Raw genomic sequence first — 12,611 nt, forward strand, 5'->3', positions numbered from 1 at the left:
CGATTCTGTGTCAAAAAGTTCTTTGGCTTCTCATTGTTTCGATGGTTCCAAAAAGAGTAATAGAACTGTCTACAATATCTGTTTCAAATGCCCTTGATCCCCACTAACACAAAATATCGTGGTCGTAGGAGATTTTGATGAATGTTCCATCAAGTTCATGACCATTATAGCGTCTGTTTGCATCCAAATTTAACGATCTGATAACATGCTCTTCCGAGATATTTTTAACGCAACGCTTTTTTACAAGTGGGTTCATTCATTGAAACATGGAAAAACGCCTCAAAAATATCGTCAAGCGCATTTATAAGGTTTGTACTTGAACTAAAAACTTAGCATCATGGAAAATGGGGGAGGGGGGGGGGAAATAATAGCTTAAGTTCGTTTATTACACAGTAAAGATTTTGCTATCAAGAATTGCAGCCAGTTAATTACCTGGTGTTTCTCAAATTTTATTAAAACTTAGATGCATTAATGCATCGATTTTTTTTTTTTTTTTTTTTTGCATGTTTTAAGTTATACATTCTTGGATCCTTGGACTGTTTTATGGAGAAAAGATATTAAAGATGAAAGTTTGCTTCTATGGCGTAGTAAATATGTCTTTTCTTGTGTCCAAGTCGACTGGTTAGTTTTTCAAAATCATTGAAGTTTTTGACAGTTCGAATTTTTTTTTATGACAACATATAGGTCTGAATTTTTTTTTATGACAACATATGATCTGAATTTTCGACGAATTTTGACAAAAAAAAAATTGTTGTGAGATCATTTTTGGAGCAGCTATTCAGTAAAAAGGGTCGTTTGACTGGTCAGGCCAATCAAAAATACAATAGAGATCGCTTGGCTGATGCTATGGTCAATAAGCAATTTTCTTGATTGCTCAATTTTTAAAAAAGCACGTGGAATTTTTTAACTATTACATTTTAATGATTTGTTTTAAATGCAAATTGTCAAATGTATTGTATGTTAGTTTCTCCTTGGTTTATGTTATAACTAACATAATATATTAAATGTGGTAGTTTCTCCTTGGAATTTACTGCTGTTTTTGAATAATTTACTCCACCAGAAGGAATTTCACTCCTCTATAAAAAATATCCAATTAGTATTTTAACGCCTTGAGTAAATTTACAATCAAATTTTGAGGAGAATAAAATCTTTACCTGAAGGCACTTTCTTCTGGGCAGGGCCTTCGCCAGACGTCGCTTTGTCTTTCCCATCGTCTTTGCCTCGAGCCCTCTGTATGGTTTGGATCAGTTCTTCGTGTTTCTCTCGCCAGTTGCTCTTCTTCTGTTTCGATTCGTTCTTCTGGGGTAAAGAGAGAACTCGTCTCAGATTAACCCTTAAACGCCTGATTTTTGAGAAATCTATTTCTAAATGATCTTTGGATCTTTTTTATTGTGTAAATCGTGAGAAAATGCTTGGAAAATCATATTTAAGTTTAAGAACGGGTTTTACTAGTGGAGCTGCACGTTCAATTTACAAAAAATATATTTGGCAGCATTGTTCTTTAACTGGGAAATAACACATTCTTTGCAGTCAAATATCCTAAAACATTGATAAATATTGTTAAAACTAGAAAATCGTCCCTCAAGGTATGACGGGTGAAAATTGATTCTACATTTGAACGAAGCAATTACCTGTTTGGTGATATTTTGATATTTGAAATTTTAACCCTAACCTCAGTGGATAAACACTAAACTCCAATCGATAGCGTTCATTGTTGACACACTTTTTCGTTTCTTCATTCTCCTAAAATGACAGTCTTACAGTAAAACAGGTAAGTTACCTGATCCAGTTCAGCCTTGTCAAAATAAAGCATTTCTCTGCATGTCAAACATTACCAAAACATATTATCACATTATCATGTCGTGGGGCGAGTTTCATTGTTGATAACATCAAGAGCGTTACTCGATCAGTGAATTAGCTATTATATATTTGAGGATTCCTTGCTGTTTAAATAGTATATTCTTATTTGCCATAGAATAGTAGGAAATAATGTAAGTTTTCTCAAGCAAACAAAACGTACATGCAACTAATTAAATTTTAGAAAAATAAATAGATTTTTATTTCCCTCAGCTTTGTACTTGCCAAGTTCAATTGAGGTAGTGAAAGCAAAGGGATGCAAGTGGCAAAATTAAAAATTTGGAGATAACCAGTACACATGGCAGGTGAACTTCTCCTCTGTCTTGGAGCAAACAAAGAAAAAAAAAGGGTGAGCATTAAAAATACATCAGTCTGTATTTCTTAAATGGAAGGGTTAACTGCCAAAAATCCAAAGAACACTAACATGAAACAGAAAGTTAAAATAGAAAGAAATAAACTTTCATGTTTCCTTCAAAATTGCTACTTTTCAGAATTTGCCGAGTATTTAGAAGATGAGAATGCTGTACCTTTAAAACTGGATAACACTTACCTCGTTTTTTGAAGGGACTTGTTTTGGCTGGGGCTTTGTTCTTGTTTGAATCTTCTGCGCTTCCTCTGGAGCCCTCTGTTTCGAAGAATCGAACACTTTTCTCTTTTTTACAGCATTCTTTTCGCATACATTCTGGTGCCTGATCTGCATTAAAATTGAATACATTTAGTGAAAGAGTTTTTGCTTTTACCACTATTAAACGTTTCCTGGCCTTTTCACTGCGAGATTTTTCAAAAAATATTCTTTGTTCAAAACATAAAACTAAGTTAGATAAGAAATTGATTTTCAATACATTGATCAGAAAAGCGTTTGCAGTGGTTTACTGTTCAATTGAAAACCGTTATGACGAAAATTCCGTTATTGCAAAGACTCTTGAGACTCTCTAATTATGTTGCCATAGGGTTGCAGCAATTTCGGTGTAACGAAATTTCACTAAAACAAACTGGTTTGCAAACAAAGGTTCTCTTTAACTTTGTTAAAACGAGATCTGACGGTATAACTTCAGAATAATGAATGCAAAAGAAACATTTTGCTGTTAAACATTTTCAAATTTAAGCTTAGTGCTACTTGTAACATCAAAGAAGTCATTTGTTAATTCCTCCCATAAACCAGAACATGTATTTATTTGAAGAGGCGACACGTGACAAAGAGATTGTTTTCTCGTTTTTTGATCAAAAAGCTGGTTTCCATGCAAGAAAAAAATCCCCATGCATAGAAACTTTCTACTCCTTAGCAGTTGAGTCATGAAACGGTTATAAACGGTACAATCGTTTATCCCTATTCCCCACTTTTAGCCTGTTCATTGCATTTCTTTCGTAAACGCCCTCAGTGTGAGAAAAAACACCTTTTGCAAGCAAACAACAAAACTCAAAAAATTGAAAACAAATCTTAGGGTTAAAAATTTAAAGAAAAAAAAAGGTAAGTGACAGGTAAAAGTGTTCAAAACATTAAGCTGATAGTTGCCGCTTCTTAGTTGGAGTAAGGCAGAACTATGAATAAATATCAGACAGTTTGTTACTGCGTTTCTCAGTTAATTACCCAAGCTTTCACCTTCACTTTAAGAGGCTAACCACCCAGCTCAACCATGGGCGCCCATATGCAAAACTAAGCGGGAGGCTCAGATACTTTCCCCCATGGCTTAGCAGGATATTTTACCCATAGAAACCGATTTTAGTACCGTAAACTGGGGCTACTTGAGCCTCCAGGGGTTACTTGAACCTCTGAGAAGGAAGTGTTTAAAATCCGTTCTGGTCCTATAAAACTCAATGTATAGACTTTAAAAACCTTCTGCGTGACAGGTAGCAGTACTAGGTAGAAGCTGAAGTATAAAACAGAGTTTCTGCTATTCTCGCCTTTTTCCGATTGAAGTTATGATTGCAAGTTGTCTAAACAGTTGTTTTTATTGTTTGCAAACTTTCGCATGTAAGTTCGTGGAAACATCTGATATCATCAAGGTCAAGATAGTTTTATGTTTGCATTCTATTTCTTAATAAAATGTCAGTGTTTTAGGGGTTATAGCTATATAATTAACATAGTAACTAATATAAGTTAGTAAAAGTGCACTGGTTGCTTTAAAATGGGGCTACTTGAACCCAGCGTTCAAGCAGCCCCAGACCACATTTCATCACTAAATTATGTTAAGTAAAGTTTGTAATCTTTTAAAATAAAGAATTTAGCTACTATGTATACCCGATAACTTGCAGATCTTGTGATAAAAAAATTTTTGACTTAAGTATATCAACTCGAAAAAGGAAATTAAAAGATTGTTCGCAAACAAGCCTGGGCATCCTGTAGTATTTGTAGCAAGGAAGAGCAGGTATTAAATAATATCAGAAAATAAATCCACCCAAGCCATTAAACAGACGAGTTTTCATTCGTCCTAATGTTTAAATAATGAGCATTTCAATTGGTTTTGGCTGTAGTTAGATTATATTTCTATTTGATAAATACGTTTGCCTAAAAATATGTTTCTATAAATGTACGTTGATTTTATGTTAATTTATATAAATAATTTGCAATTTATATAAATAGTTTACTCACTAGAATGTATGTTTTGAGTTTTCTCTCAAACTCATTGGTCCTTCTTGATACCACCATCTATTTTACAGTTTTTCGCTAAGTGGGACCAAGTAGCCCCTGCCCGGGGCTACTTGAACCCAATTTTTAAAAATAGAAAAAATATATAAAGAGTTACAATTGTTGTTTAAAAATAGCTTATGGTGGTAGCAGAACGTTTGAAAAGTGATAAAAACAAGGTTACCAGTGCACTTGTGGGTTTAACCAAAAAATCAGTGTAAAACTAGCAAAAACAATGAAATTTCGGGTCCAAGTAGCCCCAGTTTACGGTACAGATTAGAGTTATTAAAATTGGACATTTTTAATAATTTAATCATCGATGGCTGGAGAATAAATATTTTTACATTTTTGCAAAGAAAACAGTACTAAAAGCAAAAGAAGTTCGAATTTCTAAGGGGGAGTGAGGATTGAGCCCCCACTTTCAGCCCCATATGGGCGCTTATCATGGGGTCAACCACCAGGCTTGTGGTTGTTAACCGGTGTGCTAAATTAATTTTAACTACTAGCGAAAAGGCTTCAATTCCCTGTTTCAATTAGACGTTTACGATCCCCAGCTCTGTTATGGCTATCCCAGATTGATAATCTCCAATAAGCGTGAAACTGTAGTCTCTGATGCTGTAACGAACTGTTTGGTGTTTTCTTGATATTCAGAAGTTTCTTGTACGGAAACTAATTATTTCCTTCATCAAAATAAACCCTCCGTTTTAAAAATGGCTAAGCCATTGATTGCATCCTACTTTTTAACGAAGTGTTTCTGTTTACTTACCAAAGCGTCCGGCCGGAACGTTCTCCCACAAATGGCACATGGTCTCAGCTCTGTGCATCCAGCCTCTGGAGGATCTGGAGAAAATAAATACGCTGATTAAAAAAAATACTGATTAAAGTTGACTTTAAAGCTTTTTATTTGTGCAGTGAAGACAGATAGTCGCCTCATAATGACGCGTTCAATATCAAAACCAGCTCAAGTCAATTTTTAAAAATCCTCGTTGCTTCGAAAAAAAATTTCTTGTTTGAATAACATTTGGTGTACGATTAAAATTTTGTCTTTTATTTATTTTTTGTTTGATTGTCAGCACTGTTTAATTTTTTACGGATACAAATTATTTGCATTGAGCTTGGTTTAAAGTAAGACAGGATTTTAGCGCCAATTTTCGACCTGATTGAAATGATGTCGTTACAGACTACTGTGTGGCTTGATAGTATAGACCGGCGAAGGCTAAAAGTTTTGGGAAGATTGCCACTTCATGGAGGAAAACAAAATCTGAGTGCCACTTTCAAATTTTTCATCGTAGTGAAAAACATTTAAAAAAAAATGCTATTTAAAGGCTGATTATGTGATTTTTACTCAAATTGCAAACCTCTTCCTCTGTAAGTCGGAGCAGTGGAGAATATCAGTACAGGAAAAGCTCGTCTATTTAGAGCTCAAATGATCTTACCAAAATGCGAGCTTTACATGTCACTACAGTATCAGCAACGGAAAACAAATTTAACTCCTTGTTACAAAGAACAGTTACGAGAATCTTGGGCTCAAACCCAAAGGCAAAAATGTCGTTTTAGGACTCAATATCCTCCTGCAGAATTCTGCTCCGAAAAATGTTAGTAAATATTGTAATCCAAACTCATTGTAGGATTCTGAACTACAACCCTGTTGTTGTTAAACTCAAGAAGTAAAACATTTTATTATGATTTATGATAAATCGCATGGTACGTTGCATTTTACATACTACTTTTTACAGCGGGGTGTGAATGCTTCACAAGGGTCAGCTAGTTATTATTGTTACTAAACACCCAAATGTGGATACATTCCCCAAGTATCCCGAAAGAAAATGATGTCTTATCAGAAGAGGGGTAAGCCAAGGTCAAGGCAACCGAATTATTATCTTATCCTGGATCATAAAGTGAAAAAAAAATTTTACACACCAATTGTGTTTTTAAAATCTACCAATTAGAACCTGAAAGTATTAAAAAATGTGTTTAAAGTAATTCAACAATTTATTAAGTAACTATAAGTAACCTGTGAAACTAAATAGGAGACAAAACCTTTTAACTGACCAGGATGTTCCATGCTGTTGAGTAGTCATTGGAAAGCCTTCAAAAGAACTGCTTGACAGAAGAAATAAATTTGTTCAGTGTTTCAAAATCCAAAAAAAGCTGTAAAGATAGGAAAAATATACACTAAACAAAAGCAGAAGAAATTTCTTTCAATCGAGAATATTCTCAGCTAGTACATGAAATTAAGTTTTTTTTTTTTTTTTTTTTTTTTTGACTTCCTCGCTGTATGCATACCAGAAAGTTAAGTTACTGAATACAACGCAATCGAAAGATAATGATTTATTCAGTTCCGTGTTCAGTAGTACACTCATCACTGAACGTATGCTTTCTTCTTGAATGGAAATTGCTGTTAAACTTATCTTACATATTCGGTTAGTTTCCCGTCTGTAATTTTCTAATTTTGGTCACTGCAAAAAAATTTATCGTGTCGTGTTGAAAATACTTTAAATTTGATAGTAGTAAGGGAATGGAAGCAAAGAAAATAGTAAAATAAGTTGCTTTTTTTTAAAGAAATAAATTTGAAGTTTATTTTTAAAATTACGATATGACATTAAGAGATAACAATACATTTTATAATAATGCCAGCATTGAAATGTTATTTTTGTCCTACCTTCAAATAATAATGGAAAATTATTACTTTATGAGACAAAGTGATAATTAATATATTTTTCCAATAAACTATTTTCTATTTGATTAGTAAAAATATTTTTATTCAAATGAATGAACAACTGAATGAATAAAAAATAAATGGAAAAAAAGTGAAACAATGTATAAATAACTAAAAAAAATAATAATTAACTAATGAGTAAATGAACGAGAGGACAAAATGGCGAATGAATGAGAAATTAAAATAATGAATAAATAAGTGAATGGAATTAATGAATGAACCTAAATTAATTAGTTAATGAATAAATACGTAAAAGACGTGAAAAAAATGAATGAATGAAATAGACTATTTCATTTTGCTCCATTTTTTTTTTTTTTGCCCCGCATGGTACTTGACAAATTGAACTTTAGCATCAAAACATGCCTATCGCCAAATGAAAAAATTCTACACTTGTCCTCCCTAGATTTCAACTGATATTTTAAATGTTAATGAAAAGAAATTTATCACTTTTATAAATTAACAAAAAAATTTAGTACGTACCAAAAAATTACAATATGAGTATCAAATTTTGAAAATGACTTGAATTATCACAAGCCTTACTATTCAGATATATATCAATTTTTTGGCTGAAATCAACTACATGTTAAATAGCAACATTAAAATATTGCCAGATAGGTAGTGCTGAACACGGTGCAAAATATTTTTATTTTCTTCAGCTATTATACTCGTCCTAATGTCCTATATTCTCTACAACAGAAAAAACAACTTTGTAGTGCTTTTCTCAATGATATTTCTTTCTTTCTTTTTTTTTTCTTTTGTTAACACGTTTACATGGCATTTCAATCAGTAAAGATTTTTTACTGTTAAAGATCCAGCTAATAGATACAGCTTTAATTCAGAACAGAACAGAATATTGTTTATAATCACTATGATATATTTAATAAAACTGCATTTGATTAGCAATTTATAAATTATTAAAAAAAATAATGCATGTATACAACATTTATGGAAGATTTTTTTCAAGTTTTCAGCATAATTGACCAGAGAATATTTTCTAATACATATGAGGCAGTGAGAAGCAAAGGGATGCAAGTGGCAAAATTAAAAATTTGGAGATAACCAGTACACATGGTAGGTGAACCTCTCCTCTGTTTTGGGGCAAGAGATGGTACTAGTAGCCCTGGTAGTTGCTGCTGTACAGCTTGATTTAGAAAAGAAAATTTCAATGAAAGCCTACGTAAAACGTTATCTTTAAACGCGTTTTATTCAAAACTTGAAAATCTCCACTTACATCTCTTTGCTGCTCACTGCATCATATGTACTTAAACTAATGCATTCATTTTTAGAGGTGATTATTGAAGTCATTTCACATAATTTTTTTTAAATGAATTAAAAAAGGCTTTGTTTTTCAAAAAATGGATTAAAGTTTTGTTAAATAAAAAAAACACTGGGAAACATTTTGAATCTTTGAAAATAAATTTTTATTAAAAATAATTGTGCATTGCACTATTTTAAAAAACTACTTTTTATCTTTTAGTTTAAGAAATATTTTTTGAGAAATTTGGTCCCTTAAAGTAAATTTTTTCATGAAATTAAAATTAAAATAACGTTACAGTTTCAGGCTAGTTTTTTCCCTCGAAATTTTTATCATTATAGTTTTTATTCCGAACTTTTTCCAGTTTTTTTTTTTCATACCTTTTCTTTCGATTTTATCTTTTTTCATTTCCTTGAAAAATAAATTAAAAATCACTGTGACAGAAATAAGAAAATATTTCTCTATATATATGATACATGTTTTAATATTATTCATTTATTTTTTATTACCATGAATCAAATAAAAACTTTCTTATTCAACTTTTCCCCCATTTAGTTTTTTAAACATTAAAACTAAGTTTAAATCCAGAAGTATAAGAAATAACAAATATTTCTATAACAAGTATATTTCAACATTACTCGTTTACTTATTTTTTAACTTTTAAAAGCCATTAATCAAATAAAAATAGAATGAAATGGTCATTTTTTAAACTAAAATTTTGACACTATTCATTTTTAAAACGTTAGGCCTTTTGCTCTTAATATGTTAACACAAAGAAAAATTTTGTTTTTGCGATATAATGCTGTTGAGAAAAAAAGAAACGTTTTATTCTAAATAATCAATTGCTTAAAAATCTTAAAGTAACTAATAAAACGCATTAATTTAATCTCCTTGTCACATAAATGAATATAATAGCCCGTTTTACAATACTTTCTCAACTGACTGATTGAAAAAGGAGTTCCATTAAGGACTAAAAAATAACTTTTTTCCACTGCATATTTTTTTTTATCAACAATTCACCTGCCTTCGACTCTCATCGACCCTCAGTGATGGATAGTGATGTTACGTTGTCATGGTAATCGAGGTGATTCCTGACCACTTTTCTTGGGAAAAAACCAGATAATTACGATGTATCGACGATCAAGGTCGGGATGATTGGACAATCGATTCTAGTATGGGGGGAAAAGTGTTCGAAAAAGTATAGTGGAACCAAGTTTTGTTTTCCATTTTCAAATAGATTTTAGAATTTTTTTTCTTTCCTTGGTCAAAGTGGATAAAATTTTTACGACGTGATTTTTTTAATCCAAAATGTTTAGTAAAAACAGTACAAGTATTTTTCAGTAAAGTGTCGCTCTGATAAGTTGAGGATGACTTGACATTGTTTACTTCTGCTGGGGGGGGGGGGTCAATGGAAAAAGGAGGTTGTTGAGCTCAGGTTTGAGTTGAAATAATTTCACAGAACTGCATCAAAAGTGACCCAACTCGACTCAGATCTAATAATCCTTCCTTATTACCACAAAAAGAAGTAAACATTGTCAAGTTCATACCTCTACTTATGAGAGTTCCACATAGTTCCGATGTTTCACTTACAATTTCAACAAACAATTCGAGTCTGCCCACGGTTGATATGAAATCGGCAAACGTCCAGATAAGATGAGTCTATCTGAATGAGGAGGAAAAGTAAATATTTGATCCGCGTGCTCCTTTAATTTCAATGTGACTCTGCTTAATTTAGAGGGTAACATAGATATGCAAAAGCTAGCTTCCCTGGAAACCAATAGATGCTCCCCTTTCCGCCTGTATACCGGATGTTAGTCTTTCTATCTCATCGGTGGTCAGACTGTATCATTCTAACCCGTCCATACATCACATCAGCTGTGTACTATTCCACAAAAGATGTAACTCACTCGGGTAATACTAATTGCAAGATCCCACGATGAAGAAAAGCCTAATTTTCCTTTATTTATTATTATTATTACTATTATTATTTGGAATAAGCATGTCAAGTTGAAATTCGTTCGAAAACGAAAAAGGTATACAGCGAAACAAAACACTCAGCGAAACAAAATATATATGTAATGTTTCGTGTCGGTAATTTTCAGTACGATCGCTTGAACTACCGATTCATTCTAGATCCATTAAAGGATTCTCGTGACCATAGAATGTACAAGACTTCCTAACTTACGCATCAAATTGTTTATCAAAAACATGACTTGTAAAATGTGTCGGTTTCTTTAGTGAAGCATCCGCGAAACAAACAAATAATTGAGAACATTCTAAACTTTGCATACACTAAAAAGTGCAAGAACTAGTTGCTGCTAGTGAATGCGAGCATAAAACAGAATGCTTTTATAAGGAGCGGAATGTACATGCTTGTTGGCTTAAACACTGAAAATTTCTGGATAACGTCTCTTGTAGATTTGCTTCTGCGGAAGATCACGCATCACAGGTCATTGTGATCATAGTCTCGCTCTAGATATCCTCAAACGTGAATCTTTAATGTTTGATGAACCTCAGCGTTTTGCAATCCGAAAACTTTTTATTAAAGTATGGCAATGCAGTGGTGCATAGTACTTGCTGAACTTTGAAGAAATGGCTTAGTTTTATATTAAAGGACAAGTATAATGCAACTTGAAAATGTTAAACACCAGAAAAAAAAGAAGAAGAAGAAAAATAAAGGAACTATCGGTCAGAGAAATGTGGTGATGTTGCCCATTTGTGGATTTTTCAATAAAATTTCAGCACCTTTAAAATTTATTGAGCACTTAAAAAAAAAAAAAAAAACTTACTGTGCAATAGCAATACGTAAACGAAATCGTAACAATTAAGCTGATCATTGTGCTAATCAACTTATAACTATACTAAGGAATCATACTAAGAAACATACTTAAGAAACATATACTAAGGAACAAACTTATAGCAGATAAAAACTCGCTATTAAAAGTTACTTGTTTCCCTGTCTCGAGATTCTTTAGTGTGTTCATTGAAAAGAACAAGTAAGTTCAATATGTGTCATCAGATGACACATATTGTACTTGTGTCTGTCTCAACTCTCTTTACCTTTTATCATCTTAGAACGAGAAAACTATTTTCGGAAGAAAATGAAATGAAAAATTTGAGAAGGAATTATTACAACTCTTCGAAGTAGTAGGGGAGTACGGCCCGAAGTGGGTAGATCGCCCAAAGCGGGTAGACCTTCGTATGCCCCCCCCCCCCATGGTGTGTAAACAGCGATGCATACGTATGTCGTGTTTGTTGCGACAGAAATCCAAAAACTACAATTTTCGAGCGTTCTTCGAAAATCTTCCCGCATTGGGCAACCTTTACCAATATATCTGTTGAAACCTTCAGTGAAATCAGTTCACAGAGTAAAACATACAATGGGGTCGTTTCCAAAATTTTAAAAGTATTTTTTTCTGATAGAGCATACTTAAAAACATAGGATCTGACCATTTTTTGATAAATTTGTTTACGTTTAATATTTTTGGAGCTCTTTCATTGTTTACGGCTTCTGCCGATGACATCACAAATGATGAAATTCCATTCAGTGTTGCCATTCACAGTGAAAAATATTTAATTCGCATCTATATTCACGTGTATTGGCAACGATATGGATGGTAGCAAGTGTAGAGCGCAATTTTAATTCGCTGCTTGATTATCATAACGTGGAAACGTAGTAGAAAGATGCGGCAATGTGCATCATTTGTGACGTCATCAAGACCACGCCTTGTTTAAAAAATCGGACATTAAAAACAATTAATTAAAAAATAACTGTTGGGAAAATGAGAGTATTTTCTGGGTCCATGTTATTTATTTATTTATTTATTTTATTTTATTTTTTTTTTTTTTTTTTTGCTCATTCTATCCGTTTTAATGATTAAAAGTAGTACTTTTGACTGAAGGAAACCACCCCATTAGTGAAATCTGCATCTTTATCCAATCACTTATACCAGTAATTCCCAAAGTGGTTTACAAGGGCCTCCAGGAATCCGCGTAAGTCTGAAAGGGGTCGATATCAACGAAAGAAAAAATTGAGGGTGCATGAGAGGCAAATTAGGCTCCTCAAATCTGGAATCCGTATAAGCAAGTTATTACTGAAATTTAGACATTCAATAAGTGCCAAAATCACCGAACGCAATTTTAACTAGGGAAAA

The 12,611-nt window shown here is 32.7% G+C and overlaps 1 protein-coding gene across 1 annotated transcript in view; it reads right to left on the minus strand.

Annotated features, from left to right (window-relative positions):
- Positions 1 to 11,527, minus strand: part of LOC129222986 (zinc finger C2HC domain-containing protein 1A-like) — a 61,585-nt gene extending 50,058 nt beyond the window's left edge. Inside the window, exons 1-4 of the mRNA XM_054857550.1 lie at positions 11,518 to 11,527; positions 5,250 to 5,323; positions 2,402 to 2,551; positions 1,155 to 1,299 (exon numbers count right to left, since the gene is read on the minus strand). Of these exons, the coding sequence (XP_054713525.1) occupies positions 1,155 to 1,299; positions 2,402 to 2,551; positions 5,250 to 5,323; positions 11,518 to 11,527 (379 nt within the window). The remainder of the gene's footprint in view (positions 1 to 1,154; positions 1,300 to 2,401; positions 2,552 to 5,249; positions 5,324 to 11,517) is intronic.
- Between the last annotated feature and the right edge of the window lie 1,084 nt (positions 11,528 to 12,611).

This window comes from Uloborus diversus, chromosome 5 (assembly GCF_026930045.1).
Source record: "Uloborus diversus isolate 005 chromosome 5, Udiv.v.3.1, whole genome shotgun sequence".
NCBI lineage: Eukaryota > Metazoa > Arthropoda > Arachnida > Araneae > Uloboridae > Uloborus > Uloborus diversus.